At 54.1% G+C, this 27,811-nt stretch overlaps 3 protein-coding genes, 1 long non-coding RNA gene and 2 other non-coding genes across 11 annotated transcripts in view; 4 read left to right on the top strand and 2 right to left on the bottom strand.

The window, feature by feature from the left end:
- The window catches only part of SOS2 (SOS Ras/Rho guanine nucleotide exchange factor 2), a 48,413-nt gene extending 45,796 nt beyond the window's left edge, over positions 1 to 2,617 (top strand). For all 4 annotated transcript variants that reach the window (XM_010712146.3, XM_085225902.1, XM_003206840.4 and 1 more), the window contains one exon: positions 876 to 2,617. In XM_010712146.3, the coding sequence (XP_010710448.1) occupies positions 876 to 1,382 (507 nt within the window). In that variant the 3' untranslated portion in view covers positions 1,383 to 2,617. The remainder of the gene's footprint in view (positions 1 to 875) is intronic.
- LOC146544377 (uncharacterized) lies at positions 1,652 to 27,811 on the bottom strand. Its single transcript, XR_014883817.1, has 2 exons — positions 27,186 to 27,811; positions 1,652 to 5,297 (listed from the first exon to the last, which is right to left on the bottom strand). It is a non-coding gene; the product is annotated as an uncharacterized LOC146544377 (long non-coding RNA).
- Positions 5,486 to 8,708, top strand: VCPKMT (valosin containing protein lysine methyltransferase). 3 transcript variants are annotated; one of them, XR_014883816.1, is made up of 6 exons: positions 5,486 to 5,749; positions 5,850 to 5,960; positions 6,045 to 6,117; positions 6,308 to 6,427; positions 7,766 to 7,907; positions 8,383 to 8,708. XR_014883816.1 is itself a non-coding variant. In XM_085225911.1 (6 exons), exons 1-6 carry the CDS (start codon positions 5,541 to 5,543, stop codon positions 8,395 to 8,397), a joined length of 633 nt encoding a protein of 210 aa, XP_085082037.1. In that variant the 5' UTR covers positions 5,501 to 5,540; the 3' UTR covers positions 8,398 to 8,708. The 3 variants fall into 3 exon arrangements, 2 of the variants coding, with proteins under 2 accessions (XP_085082038.1, XP_085082037.1); XM_085225911.1 differs by having other exon boundaries at positions 5,501 to 5,749; positions 7,803 to 7,907; XM_085225912.1 differs by lacking the exon at positions 5,850 to 5,960 and having other exon boundaries at positions 5,500 to 5,749; positions 7,803 to 7,907.
- On the bottom strand, positions 19,408 to 20,756 carry ARF6 (ARF GTPase 6). The gene has a single exon (XM_003206842.3). It carries the CDS (start codon positions 20,464 to 20,466, stop codon positions 19,939 to 19,941), a length of 528 nt encoding a protein of 175 aa, XP_003206890.2. The 5' UTR covers positions 20,467 to 20,756; the 3' UTR covers positions 19,408 to 19,938.
- On the top strand, positions 25,013 to 25,311 carry LOC146544379 (signal recognition particle RNA). Its single transcript, XR_014883857.1, has one exon.
- Positions 26,088 to 26,386, top strand: LOC146544378 (signal recognition particle RNA). Its single transcript, XR_014883856.1, has one exon.

The raw sequence follows: 27,811 nt of genomic DNA, 5'->3' as shown, positions 1-27,811 counted from the left end.
CTTTCAAAAGCAGTGCTCCAGTTATTCTTTTTGAAGTTTCAAGCTCCTGGTGTTCAAATGCAGCTAGCTGCTTCAGGAACATGCCAGTCATAATGGGATCCAGGATATGGCTGGGCCATTATCAGATATTTAACAGCACCAATAGCAAACATCAAGAAAATTCCATCCATTTCAGAAAGTCATACTCATAGAATCACAGCAGAGCTGGATGGGAAGGGACCCTGAACCGCCCCTCCCCCCCACCAACACACACATACCAGCCCCTCAGCTCAGGCTGCCAAGAGCCCATCCACAGTTTCAGTCATCTCCAGGGATGGGGTACCCCCAGCTCTGTTGCAGTGCCAGGGCCTCACAGCCCTCTGGGTGAAGACTTTCCCTATAATATGTAACCCAAATTTCTCCTCTTTTAGTCTAAAGCCATTCCCCCTTGTCCTATCACTATCTGCCCATGTAAAAAGTCACTCTTCCTCTTGTTTATAAGCTCCCTTGAAGTACTGGAAGACCAAAATGAAGTCTGCCTGGAACATTCTCCAAAAGTAGTCTTTACCTGCAAATATATGTTTCTTAGAATCGTTGAGTCATAGAATGGCCTGGGTTGCAGAGGAGCACAATGCTCATCCAGTCCCAACCCCCTGCTGTGTGCAGGTCGCCAACCAGCAGCCCAGGCTGCCCAGAGCCACATCCAGCCTGGCCTTGAATGCCTGCAGGGATGGGGCATCCACAGCCTCCTTGGGCAACCTGTTCCAGTGCCTCACCACCCTCTGGCTGAAAAACTTCCTCCTCATATCCAACCTAAGCCTCCCGTGTCTCAGTTTAAAACCATTCCCCTTGTCCTATCAGCGTATTACAGCGTCTCTTTCTCTGTAACACTGCAGGGAAGTCTGAAATCAGATGATGATCCTCCAGCAATTCCACCTCGGCAGCCGCCACCTCCAAAGATCCAGCCTCGTGCTCCTGCTTACAGCCCCTTTGAGCAGCCTCTGCACAGCCCTCCTCCTCCTCCCCCTCGGGATCCTCTCCCCGACACTCCACCTCCGGTACCTCACCGGCCTCCCGAACACTTTATCAACTGCCCTCTAAACCTGCAGCCGCCGCCGGTGGGCCGCATGCACAGAGATCCCGACTGGTTCCGGGAGGCTGGCCCAGGCCCCAGCTCTCCAGGCACTCCTCCCAGCACTCCCTCTCCACGGGTGCTGCGTCGCTGCTGCGTGATCGGCGCCTCTCACAACAGCCCGGGTCACCTGCCTGCACCCCCCGTCCCACCCAGGCAGAATTCGAGCCCTCAGCTCCCAAAGCTGCCACCAAAGACTTACAAAAGGGAGCTCTCCCACCCCCCTTTGCACAGACTGTCTTTGCTAGAAAATGCAGAAGCTCCTCAATGACCTTAGCCGTAGTAGTCATTGACACTGGAATAGTATTTGTAAAGTTCCCTTTTTTATTTATTCAGAAAGGCAGTGTATTTTAGTACTTTCGCAAATTATGCTCTTAAAGTGCTGCTGATCAAACAAAAAAAAAGCTTAAATTGGGGAAAAAAACCCAACAAAACTACACAGACTGGCCTGCGTCTGTTGGACAGCGTTGCCCTCAGGTGAGCAGCAGCATTGCCTTCTTTCACACCCTCAGTGCCGACAGTTATGCCAGTATACAAAGATATCTTTTGCACTGTAAACGACACTAATTGAGTGGAAACTGACATCATTTGATTGCACTGAGCCAAAAAAAGGTGCGTCTGTGGAATCTTTTTTCTAATTTGAGCACTAATGGCCTTTTTTTTGTTGTTATTTTTTGGAAAGAACCATGGGATGATTACACGAGGTGAGGATACACACAGTGTTACTGATCTCAACCTCTGGCCACCTGCCTTGTAACTTTGGGCTTGGAGGTTTGTGAGTGACAGCTGCTGTTCCCAAATGTTTTAATGCCGTATTGATTTGCTGCTGAAGACAAAGAGAAATCGAGTGAAATCTCAAAGGTGATACCAAAATATCCAGTTGGTGTTGACTGATGAGCAAGGACTGCCCGTCTCCCATACTGGAAAGCATCCCCGTACGTACTTAGCATGCATCTTGTTCAGATGTGCCTTTTTGTTTCGGTAGGTGAAGATGTCTTAAGCTAAAGAGTTGTCTACTCTTCTGGAGAACAAAGCTATATGCCGTGTATGTACAATTGTTTATATTGTATATTTACAATAGTGCTAATAACCTGTATCAGTGGAAGTGAAACGAGGCCTGTAACACAGTCTGCTACTCGCAATCTTATGCGGCCAGAAGCGATTCCTCTGGCTTAGGAACAGTCTTGCCTTCCAAACCTGATAACTTCCTTCAGATTTCACCTAACTTAATCATGAATCCATTTTGGAAATTGGTAGCATTTAAACCAGCAAACATTTAAAGCTTTATTAAACTTTTTAAACTGATAAGTGAATGGAACTTTTCTTTACCAGTTGGACTACTGGTTTGAACTGGTGTGAGAGCGAGTCTGTTTTACCAGTAGTAGTGTAGCAGCATTTATACAGTGGCCAGAAGCCGCATTTTATTTACTGGTCTGTGGCCTTTTACTGTGCTTTGTATCAGAGTTCTTAACAAGATTAATAAATCACCCCAGTCTTAATTTTCAAGAGCCTGAGCGGTGCGTGTTCCTTCTGAGGATGTGGTTGAGACTCGGCGAGTTGCTGGTGATGCAGAATGCCCTGATTTTCCACGCTGCTCTTCTCAGATTTTATCATCTTTTGGGAAGGTGCATCTTGCAGTCTCTCTCTTGGATATTGCTCTCCCTCTGCCTGTGCCTTTTGTGCTTCAGAGAGGGGTTGAATCTCACGGAGGAGTTGCTGGTAGTACACGCAGGGAATGGATGATGCTTTGGTTACGGTTGTTAAAGAATACAGATCAAACCTCTTCTGTAGTGTGAGTTTGGGAAGAATCACAACTATCCACTGGTGCAGCTCTGCTCAGTGCAGTGCTCCCCTGCTGAACACAGCAGAGGCAGCTGTCGGGTTTCACAGTTCTGGAGATCTGCCCAGTAAGCTGACCAGGGAGAATGTACTCATTTATTTGTGTTAACTCTCTGAAGCCCTCACCAGCATCTATTGTGAAGAGATGAGTAATGTCCTTTGCAAACCTCAACATTCTGTTTGTTGCTGGAGGTCTGGGGACTCTTTTCAAAGTTCAGAATACATAAATGTCAGCTTTTTATACCTTCCATACAAGTGCTTAGTCCAGGTGCATCTTCAGTATCCCATATTAAAATGCAGCATAGCTTTGTATTTTGGCGCTGACTCGGTAAAGTCCTTCCCAGATTGTTTTAAGCTGAGCATCTGCTGATTAGCAATGGCTTCTGTGCATATCAAAGTACTTCCTACCATTGGAAGGGGCCCACAAAGCCCATCCTGACCTTGTTGGGGCTCACCAAGAGCTAAAGCACGTTATGGAGGATGTTGTGCAGGATATGCCGTCCAGAACCTTTGTAAAGGTCTGGTTTTGGGTGGAATGCAAGGAGGTTTGAACCTGGGGAAGCAGCAGAATACATTCACTGACTTTGGGCAGCAGTCCTAAATCCTACACTTAGAGCTAACAGAAATAGGCAACTTCCAGTGGGGCCCTGAATGGTTTGACTGGGAAGCTTAGTGATGCAGCTGAAAGAGGTCTTGAGTGCAGGTCGTTGTTCTCCATAGAGGCATACAGGGGGGAGGGGGGCATTTCCACCAGAGCCTCTTTCTGCTGTCTGGGGATGTCCAGGGGAGCAATGGAGCTGGCACAGGTTCCTGGGGGGCCCTTGGGACCAATGGGACAGAGGAGCCTGCAAGTCCTGTTTGCCAGCAGCAGGTCCCAGTAAGCGTGTTTTTTGCAGCTTGGGCTTAGCGTGTTATGCACACATGTGAATTGGCTCCAGCAGGATGGGAGGAGAGCACGAACCTCATCCATCAGCCCACCTGATGAGCAGGAGTCCTAACGTGAGAACGCTGCCTGAGGTATTGGCCTGTGCTGGAACATGGCAGCAAAGCAGCGTTCTCAGCTGCATTTCCCATGCATGAAATCCTGCTCGTACCTTCACAGCACCAGTGCTGGAATTCACTGGAAACATATAAATCACAGCATGATGCAAAAAAAGCCTTCCTTATGGCTCGCTTACCGCACAATTAAACCCTCTTCCAAGCATAACAGGAGCTGGAAAATGCCAAAAGGAAGGAACATTCCAAGGCAGGGCAGCAGCAATGCCAGCAGCCCAGGAGCACGGCGGGTACAGAAGCACATGTTCTCAAAGTGACTGCTGTGCTGTGGAAGTAGCCAAGGGCAGGCAGATTCCCACCAGTGTGGTTCACCGGAATGCCAAGATAGAGAAGCAAACTGACATTTCAGCTGCTTTATAATTAGAGGGGTGGATAAAAAGAGCAAAAAACGCTAGAGGAAAAATGTGAAATTGCTGGGTTTGGAGTTGGTTTGTGTGGGAAAAGGCAGCTCCCTCAGAGCAGTGCAGATAAACAGATGGAATGTGAGAGCTCTTAAGGGTAAATGAAATGTCTTGCTGGGTGCTTCAGGGACCGAGTTCCAGCAGTTCCTCCTGTTCTGGAGTCTGAATGGTTTCCTCTGGCACTGTGACTTGGCTGCAGCACATCAAAAAGAATGATGGGGGGGGAAGGGGAAACGACTATATTTTATTAATTCCTTTTTTCAAGTATTTTAAAAATATATGGAGGTCCGAATGCAGAGTTTGGAGTCCTTAGCAAATGCAGTGAATGCTTCTTGGGAAAGGGACGGGAGCAGTAGTAAGAAACCAATAGTATCATGGCACTGAGGCACACGGTGTGGTTGGTGGGTGTGGGGAACTGTAGAATCATCCTAGAATGGCCTGGGTTGCAAAGGCCCACAGTGCTCACCCAGTCCCAACCCCCTGCTATGTGCAGGTCACCAACCAGCAGCCCAGGCTGCCCAGAGCCACATCCAGCCTGGCCTTGAATGCCTGCAGGGATGGGGCATCCACAGCCTCCTTGGGCAACCTGTTCCAGTGCCTCACCACCCTCTGGCTGAAAAACTTCCTCCTCAGATCCAACCTAAACCTCCCCTGTCTCACTTTAAAACCATTCCCCTTGTCCTATCACCACCCACCCTCACAAACAGCCGTTCCCCCTCCTGTTTATCCGCTCCCTTCAAGCACTGAAGGCCACAATGAGGTCTCCCCGGAGCCTTCTCTTCTCCAAGCTAAACAGGCCCAATTCCCTCAACCTTTCCTCGTAGAGAGCTGCTCCATCCCTCACAGAACGGCTTGGGTTGGGAGGGACCTCAAGGATCACGAAGCTCCAACTCCCCAAACCACAGGCAGGGCCACCAACCTCCACGTTTCACAGCAGCCCAGGCTGCCCAGGGCCCCATCCAACCTGGCCTTGAACACCTCCAGGGATGGACGGGGCATCCACAGCCTCTCTGGGCAGCTGTTCCAGCACCTCATCACTCTCACAGCAAACAACTTCCAGCCCAAACCTCCCTCCCTCCCATCCTGTCAGCCCGCACTGTAGGAGGGGCCGCGCCGGCTCAGTTGGTGCGGCCATGGCGGGCTTCGTGCGGGAGCTGGAGCGGCGGGCCGGGCCGGCGCTGCGTTTGGAGCAGCGGTCGGGCGGCGTGGGCTGCGTGGTGTGGGACGCGGCTCTGGTGCTCGCCAAGTTCCTGGAGACCGGCGCGTGGCCGCTGTCCCGCAGGGCCGTGCTGGAGCTGGGCGCGGGCACCGGCGCCGTCGGCATCATGGCGGCCACGCTGGGGTGAGCGCGGGGCCGCGCCGTCCGGGGGCTGCGTGCTGCGGGCCGCGGGCTGCGGGCGGGGCCGCGGGGGCTGCGGGCTGACGGCCGCCGCGCGTCCTAGGGCCGACGTGACCCTCACCGACCTGCAGGAGCTGCAGGAGCTGCTGGCCGTCAACATCGAGAACAACCGGCACCTGGTGACGGGGTCGGTGCGAGCCGAGGTACTGAAATGGTTTGTATGAGCCTCGGACGGACCGCGGCTCCCGCCCCACGCTTCGCTTCCGCTCGCCCCGCGCTCACCTCAGCCGCCTTGCAGGGGTGAGGACGTGTCCGAGTTCCGACCGCCCCCCGATTACATCCTCATGGCCGACTGCATCTACTACGAGGAGGTAAAGGAGCGCCGCGCAGTCGGGTCCCGCGGCGGTTGTGAGCGGGGAGAAGCGAAGGAAACGGCCGCTGTGTGCCCCGCTCGTCCCCCTTGTGCCGCATAACGCACTGAGGAGCTGCCCTGGGCTGGTGGCTGTGGGTACCGTGCCGATGAAATGGGCTGTAAGTGGGGAATTCTTATCCTTTGGGCAGTCCTTAGAGCCGCTGCTGAAGACGCTGCGAGAGCTGACCGGCCCCGATACGTGTGTGCTGTGCTGCTATGAGCAGAGGACCATGGGGAAGAACCCTGAGATAGAGAGAAGGTACTTCGAGGTGAGTGTTTGTATTGTGTGCTTCAGGTGCAGCTCTTGGAAAGGGGAGATAACGGCAGGACAAGGGGAAATGGTTTGAAGTTGAGGGTGGGCAGATTTCATTGGATGTGAGGGGGAAGTTGTTTGCTGTGAGAGTGGTGAGGTGCTGGAACAGCTGCCCAGAGAGGCTGTGGATGCCCCGTCCATCCCTGGAGGTGTTCAAGGCCAGGTTGGATGGGGCCCTGGGCAGCCTGGGCTGCTGTGAGATGTGAAGGTTGTGGCCCTGCCTGTGGTGGGGAGTTGGAGCTTCGTGATCCTTGAGGTCCCTTCCAACCCATTCTGTGATTGTGTGTGTGTGCAGTGAGAAGAGTTGGGATGTGGGAATGGGTTGGCTGAGCTGAACTTGGGTTGGCTGAGCTGAACTTGGTGGCAGCTTCATCAGCAGAGCCTTCCTGGGTGCTCACTGAGCCTCCCTTCCCTCCAAAGGCAGAAGGTATGGAAGGTTAGCACTCACCATAACTGTGCTGATGCTTTTGGGCTGGACACAGAGCTGCAAAAGGGCCCCTCTGCATCACCAGTATGTGTCAGAGCAGAGTGATTCCATAGGAGCAGGTTAGCAGGGGTCCATTCTCTTTTTAATGCAGTGGCTGGTTGCTAACAGAGGTTATGGGGAGAGTTAAACATTAACCTGGCGAGAAGCTGTTTTTTTTTCACGTGTTCCATGGCGGGCTGCTTCAGGAAGCAAGCTCTGCAAAATGGCACAGTTGCATTCAGAGACACTGCTGTGCTGCACTGAGACACTGTTGGTAGTGGTGGGATTCCCGTGACCAGGTGTGTGTTGTGAGCAGGTCAGACACACAGCACGGTGCTGGTTGTCCCTATGGAGCTGCCCTGGCACTGGGTTTGGCTCTGCACCTGTGAAGGCAGCTGGGAGGCCGCCCTCAGACAGCAGTAAATGCAGTCAGTGTGGGTGTTTCTGGATGATTTCTGCTTTCCCATAATTTATTTCCTTCCTCGGCTCGTCGGGGTTCAGCCAAGTAGATCCTGCAGGCGATGTGTGTTTGTTTTCCTTTCCCTCCAGTTGTGAGGGCTGGCAGAACGAGGCAGGTGCTGCGGTTTGAAGTGGTGCTTTGGAGACAGAAGGAAGCAAACCCCTCTATCTAAAGCCTTCGATTTAGGTTATTTTTTCATTTACCCTTGAACTGGTGCCTCTAATTTTACACTGCTAGGTGTCTGCAGCTGTGAATTGGCACTGGGTGAGTTAAAATGAGGGTAAATGAGCTGCACCAGGAGACAAGCAACTTGCTGCTTTGGGCACCTTTGTCACTGGGCTTGTCTTCATGCACGCTCCATTCCAAAGGGCAGTGCCAGCCAATGACCCCATGCTGTCCTCACAGCTGCTTCAGATGGACTTTGAGTTGGAACGAGTGCCCCTGGATCAGCACGACGAGGAGTATCGCAGTGAGGACATCCACATCCTGACCATCCACAGGAAACGAACGGTGGGTGACCGGGGCTCGTTGCTCATTGATCAGGACACATTGCCAGCAGTGAGCAGAGCTGCTGCTTACTTGGCACAGTTAGAGCTGGAAAGCGACTGTGAAATGCCATCAGGGACTCTGTGAATCTGCAGACCAGAGCTGTGCTTGCACAGAGGAGCTCTTTAGTTCTGAAGCACAGCGCTGTGCCAGGTGCCAGCCTTTGTCCCTGTGGGCTGCTGGGCTGAAGGTTTGGGGCACCCAAGTGTTACAAACAGCACACAGTGCTGCTCTGAGCTCCCGGTGCTCTGCTCTGCCACCCTCTTCCCCACCCCACTGCAGAGAGCAGAGCTGGGCAGCCTATCCCAGTAACCATGCATTGGTTAATAGGCAGATATGCATAACAAAGGTATTTGATGCTGGCACGTGGGCCTGGTGTTGAAACAAAGCCAGACTGTTCAAACATTTGTATCTGTTTTTCCTTTAAATCTCTTCACAGAATTCCCCATCGTGAGCTCTGTGGCAGCACTGCCTGTCCTTTGGCAGCTGGATGGGACCCTGCTGAGAAGTGAACCCCACAAAGGAAAGGCCTGCAGCGTTGGTGGCGTAGAGGAGAAGTGGTCTCCTTGGGCTGTGTGCCCCCCCTGCACCTTTCCATTAGGAAGGCTGTGCTGTCTGCAGGCTCAGACAGAGCGGAGTGGACCCACGGCTCAATGCAGCGCTGCTCTGTGTTCTCTGTGCCATAGGCAGCACTGCCCAAGGGGAGAACCCCATCTGGGGGACAGATGAGCCTGGAGAGCCACTCAATAAAACTTTGCTACGTGAGGTGGGCAGTGGCTGCTTGTTTCCTTTGTAGCTGTGGTTTCCTGCATTGCAGGAGCAGCCGTGATGGTGGGCACTGTACACACACAGCACACAGATGGTGTCTGTGCCGTGCAAAATTGTTCTTTCTTTTAACTCCATCTGCACTTTGCTATTCTAAGGACGTGCAGCATTGCATTCTGACACCTTTCAGCTATTCTGATGAGCAGGTTCCTCTCACAGTTGGTGTTTCTTGCCAAGCTGCCTCTCGTTGCTGCGCAGCGATTGCTTTGAAATGCAGTTTCAAAGGAGATGTTGCTCCTGCTCTGCTTGTGGCCGTGCACACCCACAGAGGCAGGCCTGCTGCTGCTGGGAGGCACCTCGCTGCTGCTGCACCCCTCCATGCTCCATTTGCATCCTCCGAGATGTTCCTTGCAAGCTTTGCTCCTTACAGAGCACAGCCCCTGCTTGCAGAGGTGGTTCCTGAATGCACAGCAGAGAGAGGGCATAATTTGTCATGACCACGTGTGTTATTTGTTAACTTGTAATTAAAAGCTGGCCTGCAGGGGGATATTTACCAGCATGTTTATGCCAGCCTGGCTTCCCTGGTGGAAACCCTTACCCTGGAATCGTTGTCCCTGGGTGGATGTGAGGACACCACGAGCGCTGTGCTGTCTCTGGGTGGTGCAGGGAGGAATGGTGTTTCCCAGGGCTTGGGTGCATTTTATCTCTGTGATTTTGGCACTTCCTTTTCTCTCTCAGAAGAAAAAAAGGAAGTTGAGTGTTTCTCTTCCTTGTGTGCAGCCGGCAGCTGCTGCTCCCCACCCTCAGCTCAGCGCATGCAGTGCTCCTGCTGGGGCTGCTGTGGGTTAAAAGGCACCTTGGGGTGGCCCCAGGTGGACCCTGCACCCCCTGCACCCAATGCCAGGGGCTGTGAAACCCAACCGCCCGCACCTTGGCTGCCGCTGCTCCTGTTTTCACACAGAGGAAGTGGCTGTGAAGCAGGGCAGTGTGGGGAAGGAGGCCCTGAGCGCAGTGTGTCACTCCCCAGAGCTGCAAGATGAAATGGTTGCTTTTGGTGGGGGGGGGAGGGGGAAGGGAGTTTGGAAAGGAGCTGTGATCCTCCTCCTGGCTGCTCGGGGCTGAGCTCATTGCAGCACAGTCACAGAATTACAGCACGGTTGGGTTGGAAGAAGCTCCACCAGCCCCACTTCTGCTATGGGCTGGGAGCCCCCCAGCTCAGGTTACTCAGGGCCCATCCACGGCCTCAGGCACCTCCAAGGATGGGACACCCACAGCTCCGGACAGCAGTGCCACATCCCCATGGCTCTGGAGCACCTCCATGGACGGTGACCCCACCACTCGCTGGCAGCTGTGCCACTGGAGAATGCTACCAGCCCGGGCTGCTGGTGCTCCTTGCTGCATTTCCTGTGCCGCAGAGAGGAGCGGCTGTGAGCTGAGCTGCACGGTGACAGCCCGGCTTCCTGCCGCCCTGGCTGAGAGTTGGAAACCTCAAGAGCGGCCCATTGAGCGGGACTCCATCTATAATTAGTGCGTGTTAATTATCTCTGCCCTCCAGAGCTCCCACGTGGGATGCGGGGGCTTCTTGGAGTGTCCCAGAGATGGTGCTGTTACAGGGCTCCTTGTAAGGGGTGCCCATTACTTCTGGGGGAGGGAGGGGTCATAGAATCATAGAATGGCCTGTGTTGAAAAAGACCGCAATGCTCATCTAGTTTCAACCCCTGCTGTGTGCAGGGTCGCCAACCAGCAGACCAGGCTGCCCAGAACCACATCCAGCCATCATCCTTTTTTTTGGGCTACACAGGAAACGCTGAGTAGAAATGCAACAAAACCCACAGCGACCACTTCCTGTTGGACTCCGTGTTTCCCTCCTTGATTTTGGGTTTCCTCATCCAGCTGAAGTTTGGCACTCAGTTTCCCTTTGGGTTGAGCACAAAGAGTTAAGCAGCTCCATGCTCCTGTGGATTTGGGCCAGATATTTAAGGATCGGCGGCTCGGCGCGGAGCAGGGAGGTGTGATGTTCCCAAACACCTCGGGGGCTCTCCTGTCCTCGTATTTTTAGCTTTTTGGTGGTACCATTGCAATAATTTGGGACTGGGGGAGCAGAGGACAAGTATTTGCCATGCAAAATCCCACGGCAAAGCTGAAAGGTGCGGGATGCAGCATGGGGAAGGTGACGCCCAATGGCTGTGAGGTGATGGGGATGAGCTGCACCGTGTTGGTACAGAGCAATTTAACAGACATGTCCTTAATAATATCCCTGGAGAGGGGTTTAAATAGAGACAAGATGCCCAGCGGGGAGGGTTATCCAGGCTAGCGGGACACGCCAGCACTGGGGACACTTCCACAGCTCTGTCATCGACAGCACCAGGCTCCTCTTTGCAACATCCCCTCAGTGCAGCATGGGAGCGGGCTGATAAAAATAAATCAGCAGTGGTTGAGCATTGTACTGAGAGCTGAGTAAAACGGCAGAGCTCAGCAAGGCCATGTCAGCAAACACCGCTCCCCACTGAACTGGGGATTTGGGGGATGGAGAGAGCCTTGGAGAGCTTCCAGTCGTGGGGGTGGGCATCTGTGGGGTCCCTGGATGTGAGGGAAATGACAACTAGAAATGGCAGACACCAGTGGCACCACCAGTGGGACCCAACCCACCAATAGAACCACTAACGGGACTCACCAATGGGACCCCCCTATGAAACTCACCAGTGGAACCTCCCAATGGCACCACTGATGGAATCCACCAATGGCACCACCAATAGGACCCACTAATGGGACCCACCAATGGAACCCCCCAGTAGGACTCCCCAGTGAAACCCACCAATAGCACCCCCAATGAGACCCCCCAATGGCACCACCAACGGAATCCACCAACGGCACCCACCAGTGGCACTATCACTGGCACTGGCAATGCTGTCACCAATGGCACCCTCACTGTTCACCCCATGCTGCTTGCTGCCTGCACCCCGCTGTGCCCTTTGGCACCCTTGGCAAAGTCCAAAGCTAAACATTAGCTCCAGCCCTGGACAGCCTCTGTCTCCCGAGCTCAGCCTCTCCCTCTGCTCGTCTTCCCACCCGATTTAAGGCACTACCAGCACTTCAACACCCGATCACCATTCACTCTCGTCATCATGCTTGCATTGCAGCAGCTGAGACGGGGATCCTGGGGGCTGCCCAGGGGCAGGAGGAGCAGCAGGGAGTGCACAGAAGGCCAAGCCAGCCTGGGGGTGCCAGGAACTGCTGGGGGTGGCTGGGCAGGTTGGGGCAGTGCAGGGCTGGTGACGCCCGGCACACCCACAGTGAGCAGGAGGGGCGGGTGCAGCATGTGGGATTTGGGCACAGCGGGAGGAGGCCAGGGAGCCCGCAGGGTCAGAGAGAAGCAGTGGGTGTCCGTTGGGGTGCTCTGGTTTTAATGCCAAGAAGTGATACGATTGTATGGTTGTATGACGCTGGGATGCTATTTGGCCACGACGCTCTGAAATGCTGTTTTGCTGCAGGTTTGCAGCATGGGGAAGGCGATGCCCCAGAGCAGATGCAGGCAGCGGCACACCGGGAGCACTGGGAGTGCTGGGAGTTGGGGCATCTCCTGCATGGGGTGTCTGTGTGATGCACCCTACAGCCACTTTGGCCTGGCTGAGCCACTCGCCTGGTGCATGGGAACAGTGCTCCAGCCAAAGCAGGCAGCACTCAGGTTATGAGTGAATGGGTTTTCTCGATGCTAATCAGGAAAAGGAAGTGAAGATCATCTTTAATTGCAGATCAGCTTGCTCAGCTGTTTTGCCAACCCATGCACTATGTCCCAGCTCCCATCCTTGCTGTGGGAACGCGTGGCACCTTGCTCACCTGGCCACAGTGCACCCGGCTTCTGCAATGGGAGCTTCCTCCTGTTTGGTCCACCAAGGGGGACATGTCCCATCCCAACAAATGCACCACAAAGGTCACTTTTTTTGCCAATCCAACAGCCCCCGGGCTCAGTGTCTGGCTGCTGTAGGTGGTGAGGTCAGGGTTGGGCCAGGTTTGGGGTCAGACTTGAACTAATTATTCTGTTTTTAGCCAAAAGTGGGTGAGTGGGGAAGGGGTCACCTATAGGATGTGGGGACGGCCCTGTGTCGCTGAGGCTCGGTGCATCAGCCCCGACACCACCCTTGGGGCTCAATGGCAGCCAAAGCAGCTGCCTTGGGATGGCAAACTCAGCTCAATGGCACAGCCGGGGGGGCTGCAGGGAGCCCCCAGCTCTGCATCATCAGTACTGCAGGAAGGAGACAAACTGGGGGCTGTGCACGGCCTTTGCACTGCACTGCATGGGGCTGCGCTCTGATGTTTTCTCTTCCTGCTCCCAGACGTCCCAGGAGGCCCAGCCGGGCTGGCCGGTCGCACAGGGAAAAGGAACCCGTGGGACTATGAAAATCATATTGAAAAGAGCTGAGCATTAATTAGGTCACATCCTTCAAAAGCAGCTCGGGATCACGCGATGCAAAGTGCCGGCGGAGCAGCCCTGGGCGGGCTGGGGGCAATGGAGCTGCAATGTCTGTGTGTGGGGCTCCTCTTCTTGGACAAACACCCATCTGTACACATACAGATACCTCTTTGATCCACCATTGCTTGCTCCATGGGGCATTTTGGCTGGGGTTGGGGTGCAGGGTGCAGGGTGCAGGGTATCCCACGTGTTGCTCACAATGGGGCCGGGAAGGATCCTTCAGCCAGGGATTCTTAAGCATCCGCAGCTGAGAAAGGAGGAAAAAATCCCAATTTTACAGGACTGAGCTCTGAGCTCCTGTCTGGAAAATGTGACGGCGCTTAATGAGAAAAGCACGGCCGCGTGATTTCCCTTCGGAGCTGCACAGCTGTGAAACAAATAGAGGGAAAAGTCGAGGTCCCCTCTGCTTCGCTGTGATGTGGCCATGCTTTGGGGTGTCTGCAGCACGGACAGTAGGGTGTGGGGGCACCAGAGCTGCCCTGTAGGGCAATAGGTCAATATTGGCATTGCTGTTAATATGTAACGAGGTGTCACGGGGCCAGAACACGGCTGTGGGTGTTTGCTTTCATTGGGCAGAGCTGAGATTGGAGCAGGTGAGCTCTGTGCTGCGGGCAGCGCTGTGCAGTGGGGAGGCTGTGCCTGGGGGAAAGCCTGGAGGCCTCAGAGCGGCTTTTGGGCGATGCTGGCTGCAGCCACACATAGAAACATCCAGGTTAGAAAGACTTGCAAGATCTCCAACTCACCTCACTGTTCCCACTGCCCACGTCCCCCAGTGCCACATCCCCACGGCTCTGCAGCACCTCCATGGCTGGTGACCCTACCACTCCACGGGCAGCTGTGCAGTGCAGCATCACTCTTTTGGAGACTAAATGTTTCTCATACCCAACCTAACCCTACTAACCAACCTAATTTCCCCCTCAGCATCTCAGGGGGACCACGTGGGCCAGGTGCTGTGGTTCCTCTGCAGGACACCGCAGCCCCTGCAGCCTCTGCACTGCAGCCAAAGGGAAGCAACAGAGCAGCACTCGGGCACAGCGCTGAGCCCTCCCCAGCCACACTGTGCATGCACAGACATTCCTTGGCCGTGTGATCAGACCGGAAAAGATTGACTTCAGCCCAGGGATCGGTGGAGCAGCTTTGCCTTCACTGACTGGAGTCCTGCAGCCTCCAGCAAAGCTGCGGCCAACGCTTTTTGGTGTGGGTGTTTTTTTTTAGGTGCTAAAAGAGGAAGCGCAGAGGGACGTACGGTTGAGAAGGTCCAGAAGGAGAAGAAGGGAAGCTATTATTGCGGCAGGGGAAGGAGGAACCCCGCAGTGCTGTGTGTCCCTGCCCACCCGATTGCTGTGCTTTTGCCCTTCCTGCATTCCCCCCCGAGCCCAGCAGACAGAGGGTCCTGCAGGGCTGAGCCATCGCCAGGCTCCATCACAGCCAGGAAGTGTGAGGGTGAACACACAGCTATTGATGTGATGGATAGGATGCAACGGGGACACTGAAGGAGGATGCAATTTGTCCACTTGATCAGCAGGGCTCACTTCTGCAGAGCCAGCTCACAGCAATGTTGTTGGGCTGAAGGAAAAGCTCTCCGGCGAGCACACGGGCTGGGTTTGGTTCCAGTTAGGGCAGCGGATTGAAAGCCACAAGTACGTGATAGGCAAAGCTTCCAGGAGAGCTGGGTCAGCTCCAAACTAATCCAGCCCCTGTGGGGAAAGGGCGTTCTGGCAGATGTTAAGCTAATGGGATAACTGCGAGCGCAGCTCGGCCCGCTGCGTGGCGGCGGCTGAAAGTTGGCAGCCAACGACTGAGCGCCCGCTTGACAACAGCCCCTGTTCTTTCAATAGGAATAAGCAGAAAGCTCCTGGGGGAGAGAACAGCAACATGTCAGCAGCACAGGGACCGAGCCAGCCTGTGCCCTGGGATAGCAAAAGATGGCAATGCCACGCTGAGCGTGCCTTCACCCCCGCTTGATGCTGTCCTCTTCACCCCACTGCCTTTGTGCTGCTGCTGCCTCCGTGCTTGAACTGAGGGACTCATCCTGTGTTGGACACAGGAGCAGTTCTGGGGCTCAGCCCGCTGTGCACAGCTCCACTCCCTTCTCTTCCGTGACGGTGAGAGGCACGAGGCTGAGCCTGGACTTGCTGGTGGCAGCCCTGGGGATGGGGATCCACCCATCTGAGCACTCCTAAGGAAAAAAACACAGCGTTTCGGGTATTACTGGCTTCCTTCTCTACCGAAACAGATACCCATTAAATCCTGCCTAAGTTGTTTTATTGTTGTGTTTTTTTTTTTTCCTAACTAAAAGCTGTTGCACACCGAGCAAAGGGAAGGGGAAGGCTCCCAGCCGTGGAGGAGCACAGTACTGAGACCATCCAGCCTCAGCCAGGCTCTGCAGATGACTCACACCTCTGATTCTTTTTTTCTCTTTTTCAAGGGTGGAGATACCTGTTCTCAAGCACGAGAAGCTGCTTCCTGGACGGCGTGCAGCAAAGCAGCCGCCCTGCACCCCAGCTCTGGGCGCTCGCAGGGAGGAAACCTCAGTGCTGAGCACCACGGGGCTCTGACTCAGCCGTTTCCCCTTCCAAACCGAAGGCAGGGCTGAAATTACACAGCTCTCGGCGTGCTCCAAGTCCTGAACACGGGGTTGACCGCAGCATTTGAGTCCCCCACCTCGGCCCAAAGCTGCTCGGAGACGTCAGCGCTGCTGTCACGCTTTGGAGGTCAGAAGAGGAACGGGTTTGCTCAATGGAAGTGCCACCGCCTCCATGACAGCTCTGCAACTTCACGCTTCCCCATCTGCCAGCAGAAAGTTTTATCCTGAAAGCACCAAAGCATTTGAGGCTGAGGTCCACTGGGAGCAAAGCTGAAAAGGAACAGCGAGGTGCCCAGGCCAGGGCTGCCTCCGTGCTGTGGGAGAGCTCAGCTCTGCTCCCAGAGCCCACAGCACAGTGCCCAGCGCTGCTCCTCCAGCACTGAGCATCCCGATGGTTTCTAAAACTCAAGAGCCTCTCCTTGGGGAGAACCATTACCCATGAGACTGCATTAGCAGGGTTAATTTCCAATTAGGGATGGCAGGCACATTTGTTCCTATCCCTGCCCTTGAGGACGGCAGCCCTGTGACTGGGGAAGGCCCTGCTGGGTGAGTCACACACAGCGCAACCCAGGGCTCTGATTTCAAACATCAGCGCTGGCATTCTGAGCACTGACTAACTCCTGCCATGATAGAGACACGAGTTTACTCCTCCAGAGCTTTGTCTACCAACCTGAAGGAGCTTAATTAAGCTGAAGCGAGTTCATTTACACAGCCACACCCTTCGCTGACATGCAGGCAGACAGGGCCAGCTGGGGAGCAGGAAGGCCCAGCAGCTCACACCGCGCTCCCACACAGCCCAGCTACATTTCCCAGCGATTCCCCAAGCCCCAAATGACGTTGTGTCCACGGCAGCTGCCTCCAGCCCCAATGGGCAGCCAACCCAATGGGCCGGGTGCTTCCATGGCATAGCTGCCTCCACGCTGGCCCCACGTGCTCCCCATACAGCCAGCCATTGCTCAGCCATCATGGAAGCATTGAATGGCCTGGGTTGCAAAGGAGCACAATGCTCACCCAGTCCCAACCCCCTGCTGTGTGCAGGTCACCAACCAGCAGCCCAGGCTGCCCAGAGCCACATCCAGCCTGGCCTTGAATGCCTGCAGGGATGGGGCATCCACAGCCTCCTTGGGCAACCTGTTCCACTGCCTCACCATGGTCCTTTCCATTTATAAAAATAGCCCCTCATCTAAGTCTCATGGGAATTACAGACAGGCTTTCATCGCTGTGAGATACAACAGAGAGCTCTTTATGTCAGCAGAACACACTGCTGCAGTGCCATGTTGCCCCTTTCTGTTTCTCTCATAATTAAATAGAAGGAACATACCAGGAGAGCTCCGCTGTGTAATTGCTTTATTTTCTGCTTATTAGTTCTTTACCAACACTACAGCCATATTGAGAACACAAAATTCCTGTTTTCTCATCAGGGAGATCACAGTCTACAAACTCATTCACTGATCAGACACGGTTTAACGCCATTCAAAACTCACTCCATAGATTCACATGGACACAAATGGCCGTGCTCGGGCTCGGTTCATAGCATCACTGGGTTCTGGAGCACCTCACCCCACGGTGAGCTGCAGCTCTATCCTATCAAGGAGATTCTGAAAGTGAAACCGCCGGAGGTGTTCGGTAGCAATGGCCATTTATTTGTGAAGTCTCCGCCACATTCCGGTCACTTTTATCTCCCTCCACCCCCAAAAAATAAGACATTAAAACAAACAAACAAACAAACAAGCAACCGAAAGACAAAAGAAGAAAACAAATCCGTTTCCTTTCGCCTGCAAAAACAGAATGTCTAAAGCTACAGAGTACAAACTCGTGGATGTGAGGCAACGCAAAGCCTGGCGAGGAGCTCTGCCCCGGCACAGCAAACCGACAGAGACGGGAAATGAAGTGATGGACGTTTCCATTTTGACTGAGAATAGATTTAAGAAAGTTCAAGAACCATTGAGAGAGCTTCAAGTTTTCCAGTTTAGGCATTTACTTTGTGCTTGGCTGTTTTATTTATGCTCCAGAAGAAAACAGAAACCATATTCTTGCATTTTAGCCTTTATACCGCCACACTATTTGTTAAATTACATCAAGAGGAACACAAAAAGTCTTACGTTTGTAACAAGCTGGAAAATAGAGCAGTGACATTCCAACGGCAGCAAGGCTTGGGTGGGAAGGACCCCCCTCCTCCAGAACTGAGATTGCAGTTATTGGACACCAGGCTCATCTCACACTCCTCAGCTCGGCAGGGCTTACAGTCAATGCTCTATCTTCCAGCACCAAGAACCCATTCAGTCCCACTTGCACCCCACATTGAGATACGTCGTTTGGAACCAGATCCAAAGTAACTTCTACGTGGTCCAAAACATTCAATTTCAGAAGTGAATTCAGTATTATTTTTTTGTGTGTGTGTTAATCTTCCCATTCATCTTTGGTAAGAGCTCCATATACAATGTACTTTGCACAACCGTAGTGTAATGCCCCAATTTCACATCAAACTCATATCCTTGAGGAAAAAAAAAAACAACAACATTTTCTTCTGGTTTTGTAGCATACATTCCTAGAATTCCCCAATCGAGTTGAACTCCTTGAGGAAATCTGAAGTTAATCCTTAAGGCTGAATCAGAACCAGCTGCTTTAGCATTTTTTGCGGCCAGCATTAATACTTGATTGAGACTTCACACTAATACTGGCTCTGGGTGGGGTGTCTTTGCCAGCCACACCTGCACGCTGTGGCACGGCAAATGAGCTGCTTGCCCTTTAAGAACTAATTATGGAAGTTTACATTCATAGTCGTATTCTCACTCTCTCCACCCCGCTCTCATTGGCAGTTACTCAATGGGCTTCAGCCATCCAACACGGTTCCCTTCCTACAGCACTGCAGCAACAACTCGGGGCCGACGCTGCACGGCTGTGCGGGAGCTCAGCCTGCTTCTCCAGGGCGCAGCTCAGCCCTCAGCTCTGCCCCTCTGCACACCCACAGCAACGGGGCTCTCTGTTTGTTCTCTCCGTGGCACGCATTCAGAAATAAGAAACCCTGTCGAGATTTAGATGCCTGAAGGTGAAGCCAAAAGTGAGAAATCCTTTCAAGATTGTGAGGCCTGAAGATGAAGCAATGTGCCTTCATCCCGAGGCAGGCAAGTCGGTGCTAGACTTCTGCCCCAACCCGCCAATTTGGAGTAAAACTTGTTGCAATGCTTGCAGGTTATTGCTGCATTTTTCTGGAAGGAACCTATCTTGCATTGAATTGGAGACTGACCAAAGGAGTAAAAACTGCAGCTAAACATCATTAAATTTGTAATGCAAGACAGAAACGGAACAGTTCATACCCTGGAACTGTTATTACATCATTCATGTTTTATTCGCTATATGGTTGCTATGTAGGATGGGGAACTTATTTGCATCCCTTCTCATGCATGATGTATGGTTCAGAACTTCACAGCTGACATTTCAAAGCAGTTCTTACATTACCTAGTTAACATGACGCCCGATATGCACTTTGAACATGTTACAATGGTATTCCTATCTGCCACCGTGGGCAGGAATTCGTCTCGTTACGAGGCTGAGATATGGAGCCAGACCGAGAGTCACTATTTAGTTACAGATTAACAGAACTTTAAAAAAAGTCCTTAATATAAAAAGACAGACTGCAGTTTGATTTTAAGCAAGAGTTTTCAGTTTACTAGATGAAGTCGACCTATCAACATATTCCGCATGAAGGCAAAAAAGTAGCAATCTACAGCAAGTGAGAGAGGAACAAAAATATCATCAAAAAAGTAGAACCAGAAAGCATACACTGAAAATGGTACCCCTCCCCCAGCCGTCCCCCAAAATAATCAAACCATCTTAAGGGCTATCGAGAGAAAAAAAAGAAGTTACTTAGCAAGTCTACAACGTGTCTTTCCCCTGTTTGCTGGAGGTCTGCCATAGCATCTAGTGCTTGTGTTCGTGTCACATTCGGAGGTTAGAGCATCCTAACGCCAAGCGAGGAGAGTTAAAACAGGAATCCAGTCAGGTGTGGAGAAGGAAAGGGTGGTCATTGGAGAAAGGTGATCATAATCCTATGGATGCTTTTGTTTTACTTTTCTGTAGAGAATCATTCTTCCGGAAAGCCGTGTGGGTTATTTTTTTTTTTTTTCTCTTTTCCTCTTTAATTCTTTGTAGACTAAATAGTTACTCTCTCATTAGGATTTATAATTGGACGTTAACCATGTCAGCCCTTCGTAGAGTCCGTCCCCTGTAGTAGCACAGGAGGGCTGCACGTACCAATTCCTATCCCTGATCCGGGTCAGGCCCAGTTTCTCCTGGATTTCGTGGGGTTTCATGGCATCGGGCAGGTCCTGCTTGTTGGCGAAGATGAGGATGATGGCGTCCCGCATCTCCCTGTCGTTGATGATGCGGTGCAGCTCCTGGCGGGCCTCGTCGATGCGGTCGCGATCGGCGCAGTCCACCACGAAGATCAAGCCCTGCGTGCCCGTGTAGTAGTGCCTCCAGAGGGGCCGGATCTTGTCCTGCCCCCCCACATCCCACACGTTGAACTTGACGTTTTTGTAAGTGACCGTCTCCACGTTGAAGCCCACGGTGGGGATGGTGGTGACGGACTGGCCCAGCTTCAGTTTGTACAGAATGGTGGTTTTGCCGGCCGCGTCCAGCCCCAGCATCAGGATCCGCATCTCCTTGTTGCCGAAGATCTTGGATAGCACCTTGCCCATCTCGGCGGCATCCAAGGGCCCGGCGCCTGCTGCGGGGCGGGGGGCGCGGAGGGCGAGCGGCGAGAGCCCCGGGGCGGCCCGAGCGAGCGGGGCCGGGGCCGCGGCTCAGCGGCGACCGCGCATGGGGCGGCGGCGGCGGAAGCGGCGGGGCGGGGGCCGGAGGAAGGCCGTGGGGAAGGCCCGGCCGCCGCGGGGTGAGGGGCCGCGCCGCGCCCCGCTCGCCCGCCGGGCCCGAGGAGGCGGCTCCGCCCGGCTCCCGCCTCGGCTGCCGCTCCGGCGCCTCAGCTCATGGGCGGCGGGAGGAGCGGCGGCCGGGCTCGCTGCCCGCGGAGAACGAGCGGAGCGGGAGGCGGCGTTTACCTCGGGGCCGCCCGCGCGCTCGGAGCCGGCTCCGCTCCGCTCCGCGCCGCTCCCTTAGCCAGCACCGCCGGAAAGGCGCCGCGCGAGCCCGCCTCACTTCCCCTCCGCCGCCACCGCGCAGGCGCGCCGCGCCCTGCCCCGCCGCCCGCGCGTGCGCCGCCGACGGGGCGGGGGCGCTCGCCCGCTTCCCGCCGCGCGGCCTCGGAGGGGGGCGCCGCGCCTGCGCGGAGGCGGCGGAAGGAGCCCCGCCCCTCCCGCGTGGGCGGAAGCGTGCGCGGAACGCGCGGCGCAGAGCGGAAGGGCGGGGGCGGTGCCCCAGTTTGCCCGGGAGGAGCATCGCGCGTGCGCGCTGCCGACCGTTCCTCCTTCCCCGCGGCGCGGGCGGGGGCGCCGTTTCCTGCGCTGCTGCGGCTGCGCGGAGCTCCGGGAGCTGGAGGGAGGGGGGCCCGGCCGCTGAGCGCGCCGTGCGCGTGCGGGCGGCGAGGGGGGGCCGGGGCTGCTATGGGGAGAGGCGCCACGCGATCGCACGTCAGCGGAGCGGGCGGGGGGTGCGGGGAGCGCCTTAAAGGGCCAGGCGCGGGGCGGGGGGCGGCCTGTCCTTCGGGAGGGGGTCTGCCTGCCGGGTGTGAGCATCGGGTGGCTATAGAGGGTTATAAAAAAGCGTTGTTGCTGTTTTTTAGGATTAAGTGAAGTTTAGGATTGCGAACCGTGCGATTGGGTAGTTGAGATGTTGGGTATTGTAGTGGTTAAGAGTTGCAATCAGTCGCTCATCAGCCCTGTGCGCTTCAGTCCGTGTAGCTCGAAGCTCTGGGTTGGTAGGAAGGGGTGGGAGAGCACTGCCTGCTTCCGGAACGGCTATTTTGTGTCAGCGGGCAGGAAGGTTCACACGTGGCTGCCCTTAAAAATGGCTGCAGAAGAGCCCTGCCGTGTGTCTGTGGGGCCAGCACCTCGCCCACTGCTCCCAGGTGGGAGTGCTTCCTGCTCCTCCGTGACACAGCTGTGAAAGCCAGGCCTTGTGATGGCATCTGAGGTGGCCGTGGTGTGGAAGGGCCTTTGGAGACATAGCACTGCGTCGGTCGGGGGAGATGGGTGTAGTTGGGTGCTCACCCTGCAGACAGCCTACAAACCCACACCTGTAGGAGTGCCGTCACCCTGTGCTCAATAAAGCTCTGGTTACTGTGTTTCTGGTTGGTTCTCAAGGTCAAACATCCAACAAAAGCCCTTACAATACCTGAGTGTGTTCTGCGTTACCTGAAAACCTGCCCTCCTCCAAGGGGTTGGGTTTCACGGACCTGCTTAAGAATTCGAAGCTTGCTCAGGTCCTTGGGAGGGCCCGATGTGTTCCTGTGGAAGGTAAATATTTCAGAAGTCAGCACACAGTGTGTCCCGCTGAGCTGCCAGCGTGGATTTCCAGCCTTGAGAGCATAAAGTAATTAGAGTTATAAAGTGATTAGAGGCTCAACCTGGGGAAAAGGATATCTGCAGATGCCTGCAGGGCCTTCTGGTGGCTGGGCCTGGGCCTGGCCGCAGGGCTGCCTGCTCCTTATGGCTTCCCTCACCAGCTGCACAGCTACCGACATCTGCTGCTGTGTCTTTCACGGTAGTGTAAGCCCGTGTCTGCTTATTCTGTCCTCCACCCGTGATCCCAGTGCTGTCACAAGAATATGGCAGAAGAAAATGATACGTTTTGGCTTTGTGTCATAACCAATAAGCGAACTTTAAGGAAATGGGTTCAATACCCCCTTTCTTTTTATCACTTGAATGCAATTTACCCTCCTAGTCAATGTGGGTTGTCAGGCCAGCCCTATTTTAATATGCTGTTGCTTATCTTACTTAGTTTCTTGACACAGTGAGAGGGGAACAGGAGGAATGTTTTCAGCCAGAGGGTGGTGAGGTTGCCCACGGAGGCTGTGGATGCCCTGTCCCTGCAGGCATTCAAGGCCAGGCTGGATGTGGCTCTGGGCAGCCTGGGCTGCTGGTTGGAGACCTGCACACAGCAGGGGGTTGGAACTAGATCAGCATTGTGGACCTTTGCAACCCAGGCCATTCCAGGATTCTATGATCCTTCAAAGAACCCCGTGGCCTTCCAAGAAAGGCTAACGCATTAATACTTTGCCCTTAGTGCCTGTGTAGCAAAGCTCTGCTGTGAAAACGAGTAATATCCTTGTTATCACAGATTTATCTCAGTTTTCTTATCACCAAGAGATACGATACAGTGGGCCAAGTGCCGTCTTCGAGGGGGGACAAGTCAAAGTAGTGCTTTCCATGGACAGCTGTAGTTGGAAAGTGACGGAGGTGGCCCCAGAACACCTCAGCAGTATTTCCTGCCATTCTGCAACATCTGCGTTTGTGCAGCCGCAGCGGGGCTTGGCCAGGAAGCTGAAGCTTCAGCCTGCGATGCAAACATTATCAGTAGTGCAGCACTGAACACATCTTCAGCTTCCTCCTGTGAGGTTTTATGTAACGGTGCAAGGGCGGGACTCAGGGTGGGAGTTGAGTGCTGTGGTTGCAGATTTGTTAGCCCCTGCGTGTGCTGTGTAGTGAGGACCCTGGAGAATTGCTGGGAGTTCTGCTTTTCTAATCAGAAAGCCCTGTCCTGGTCCCTTGAATGTCCTCCACCTTTCTGTAGATGCAGGGAAGAGCCCTTGGAAAGTGACCTCCTAGCAGGAGAAATGGTTTGACCTCCAGGCTGTTTGGGTTTGTTTTGTACCTTGAGTGCATAGCAATGTCTTTGCTGGTAGCACAGGCAATCAAGCAGACTTCTCCTTGCACAGGTTATTTTCGGGAGCGGACAGAGGACATGACAGTGCTGGATGCTGTATGACAAAATGTCCATAATCCTGAACCACCACACTGACAATATTGTCCTGAAAACTCGTGAAACCGTAACAAAAGGAAAAATAGTTTGCAAGGCTTTCCTTTGCTCCCCAGTTTTTTGCATTTCTACATCCCAGTGGCAGCTGAGCAGTGACCTCCAGGCCTGGGCTGGGCAGCAGCTTCTGTCCTCTGGAGACCTGTGAGCTGGTTTTGGACCAGGCCATTGCTGACACCAGGATGATCTCAGCCTTGTCAATCTTGCTAAGTGTGGAAGCAGCATGGTGATTGCAAGGAGCTCTGGGTACTTTGTCTTTGCAGAAGCTGTGTGTTTTAGCTCTCCTTCAGAAGGCCTCTGGTTCCCAGCATGTGGCTCCATGGGGCAGCTGAGTTTTCCCATCTGTGGGCAGCCACATTCTTCATTACAGGTGATGTTTGAAGGCCAGGGGACATGTCAGGGGGATGCTGTAGGACTCTGAATCTGTTTCAGCCCTCCTCAGCCTGCCAAACTTGTTCCTACCACATTTTGTCGGGCAAAACAGGTAGCTTCACCCCCCTGGTGTCTCAATCAACTCGTGATAGTTTTTAAGTGCAATGAAAAGCCTGCATTTGCAGTGAAAAGTGTGCATTTTTGGCCAAACAGAGCAGTACTACTGGCAGGAGAAGGAGGTGGGGGGATGCCATGTCCTGCCAGGGGCAGCAACCTGAGTAGTATCTCTGTGCAAATCGCTGGCCTTTCCTGTCCCTTTGCGGACATAAAGCCTCCATCTCCTCACACCCATGACCCTGTAGTCATTAGCTAATACCATTAGCCAAAACTCCAGCTGTCACTGACAGCTCTTCCTTAAGCAGATAACTGGAGCATGGAGCAAGATGTCTGGGAGAACTCCTTTGGACAGCCCTCTGAGGTGCGAACGCATGGTGAAGATTTCAGGTGCTCTGTGAGGATATTTCTAGACAGCTCTCTGTTGCTGTTGTGAACAGATAAAGGAAAGAAGCTCCTGCTTTTTATTCTTTGCATTACATTTTTGTTACTCTCATGTCCTCTGGGAATCAGAACGTCTCATTGCAGCCCCCAGTCTTCAAGCAACAAGTAGGTTGCCACTTAGTCTCTCTCCAGTACCTCAGCACAAAAATCAGCAGCTCTCCCTGGACAGAGGACAGCACACTTAATTTTTTGTCCTATAAAGCTTAATTTGGCCGTTCCAAAACAAAGTATTGCACTGAATCTTTACTTGAAAAGCTACGTTTTTCTTCCTTGCAGACAGTGCTCCTCCTCTTCCATGTGCTGCTGAAGCACGAATGCATCCTGCTGCTATGGTGAGGCCAATCCCTGAGTGCTGGAGAGCAGAGACGGTGTGTGCTGCAGCCAGCCGGGCACGGTGGCTTGTGCCTGTAATCCAAGCGTCGGGGAGGCTGAGGCTGGCGGACAGCTTGAGCCCGGGGGTTCTGGGCTGCAGAGAGCTGTGCCGAGCGGGCGTCCAGGCTAAGGCCGGCACCGATATGGTGTCCCTCGGGGAACCGGGAGGCACCAGGTCGCCTAAGGAGGGGTGAACCGGCCCAGGTCGGAAACGGAGCAGGTCAAAGCTCCCGTGCTGGTCAGTAGCGGGATCGCGCCTGTGAACAGTCCCTGCAGCACAGCCTGGGCAAGAGAGCGGGACCCAACCTCTTTTGGCTGCTTTCCCCAGCACGACCCTGCGCTTGGCAGCTCCAGCACCGTCCGTTCCAGGGAGTGAGCACAAAAGAGTCGATACTGAGAGCAAACAAAAGCATCTCCTGCAGACATGGCCACAGCCTTGCTCATTTGTGTGTGCTTAGGTTGTGTGTGTTGTGGTTTCTTGCAGCAGTGAGGGGTCATAGTGGAGGATCTGCCAAACCTTTGAGATCCCAGTAAATTTAACTACGAACATGGGAAATCCCAGGCAGCAGATTTTCCCAGACCTGCACTTCAGCAGTCAGGTTCAGCCTGCTCCAGATGGAGCCAAAGTTCCCAGGATCATCTTATTAGCCTCCTCCACTTCTTATTTACTGTCACAACTACTTTGTGTCCTCAGCTCTGAGCTTCTCTCTCTTAGGAGACCTCTGGTGAGTCAAGGTGCCTTTGTTTGTAAGAGAAAGCAAGGAGTGGGACATCTCTTAAGCTCTCTTCAGAAAATGAAGCACTGAGCTGTCTCAGAGACGGAGCTTCCGGAAACAGCGTGCCTCTTCGGGGTTAAAATGAAAGCAGAGCATCACAACGTGTCTCTCCAGGCTAAAAGTGAGAACTCTGGGTATTGTCAGCTGCTTAAATCTACTTGTGCTCAGAAATGCCTTTCCTGGGTATCCGTTCATCCATTTTTAAACACGGGCAGCAGAAGGACTGTCTCCCAGATCCCCACTGCCACTGTGTGGCCAGGCAGAGCCCATACAAGACAGATGGCGAGGAATCTGCAAAAGGCTGAAAAACAGCCGGGCACGGTGGCTTGTGCCTGTAATCCAAGCGTCGGGGAGGCTGAGGCTGGCGGACAGCTTGAGCCCGGGGGTTCTGGGCTGCAGAGAGCTGTGCCGAGCGGGCGTCCAGGCTAAGATCAGCATCGATATGGTGTTCTCCGGGGAGCCAGGGGGCACCAGGTCGCCTAAGGAGGGGTGAACCGGCCCAGGTCGGAAACGGAGCAGGTCAAAACTCCTGTGCTGATCAGTAGCGGGATCGCGCCTGTGAACAGTCCCTGCAGCACAGCCTGGGCAAGAGAGTGGGACCCAGCTTCCTTTTGCTGTGTGATTGGGAGCTGTGCATGTGTGGTGTGAGCTGCAGGGAGCTCGATGCACAGGGGGCTTTCTTGAGGGGAAGAGGGAGGAAAAGAGGGGAAAAATTATGTTTCTCTAATAGGGAAGAGAGGGTGCCAGAAGCATTCGTTAAAAGAAATTTCCCAGTCAAGGAGATGTCCCTGATCCTTCTCTAGAACCCAGCTAGGCACTGGCAGCCAGACCCCAACTGGTTGTGTGAGAAGCAACCGGGGTTCAAGCTGAGGAGCTGCAGGTGCCCAGGATGAGGCTGGCCTCCCTGGAGCAGCTCACGGCCCATTCATCTCCTCAGCAGGGGCCTAAGCTGAGAGGCTGCTGATATAAGGAAGGGGCTGGAGCAGCTCTCCTGTCATAGAATCATGTAATCATAGAATCAAGGCAGGGACCTGTGAGGAGCATCCAGCACAACTCTGGCTCCTCAGCCTCTCCTCCTTCTCTGAGGCAAGCTGAGGGGCTGGGCCTGTTTGGTCTGGAGAAGAGAAGGCGCCGGGAATCTGAACTATGCATGTTTGAAGGGAAGGTGATCAAGAGATGGGGCCAGATTCGTCTCATGGCTGGAACAACTTCAGTCTCAAAATACATTCCATGGCTTGCTCACTGTGGTTTGATGAGATAATTTTTGAGGAGCCTGAGTGGAGACCTCATTGCTGTCTACAATTCAAAGGAGGTGGTGCTGAGGTGGGGTCAGGCTCTTTTCCCAAATAATCACAGAATCACGAAATGGCCCAGGTTGGAAGGGACCTCAGGGATCACGAAGCTCCAACCCCCCCCAAACCACAGGCAGGGCCACCAACCTCCACATCTCACAGCAGCCCAGGCTGCCCAGGGCCCCATCCAACCTGGCCTTGAACACCTCCAGGGATGGACGGGGCATCCACAGCCTCTCTGGGCAGCTGTTCCAGCACCTCACCACTCTCACAGCAAACAACTTCCCCCTCACATCCAACTGAAATCTGCCCTCCCTCAACTTCAAACCATTTCCCCTTGTCCTGCTGTTATTTCCCCTTTCCAAGAGCTGACTCCCCTCCTGTCTGTAGGTTCCCTTTAGGTACTGAAGGCTGCACTGAGGTCACCCCACAGCCTTCTCTTCTCCAGGCTGAACAAGCCCAGCTCCTTCATCCTGTCTTTATAGGGGAGGTGCTGCAGCCCCCTGATCATCTTTGTGGCTCCTCTGGACCCTTTCCCAGCTCTGCAGGTAACCAGTGACAGGATGAGAGGTAGTGGCCTCAGGCTGCTCCATGGAAAATTCAGACTGGGTATTAAGAACAACGTTTATTGTTCCTAAGAGCGGTGCTGCACCGCCACAGCGCACAGCTCCACAGCAAAGCCCTGAGGAGAGAAGCGGAAGCTCCGCCCGGTCCGGACGCAGAGCCGGCATCGGGTGGCGGCG

The sequence above is a fragment of the Meleagris gallopavo genome, chromosome 5, assembly GCF_905368555.1.
Source record: "Meleagris gallopavo chromosome 5, MGAL_WU_HG_1.1, whole genome shotgun sequence".
NCBI classification, from domain to species: Eukaryota; Metazoa; Chordata; class Aves; order Galliformes; family Phasianidae; genus Meleagris; species Meleagris gallopavo.
Note: the sequence above shows the minus strand (reverse complement) of the source record. Positions and strands in the feature narration are given on the sequence as shown.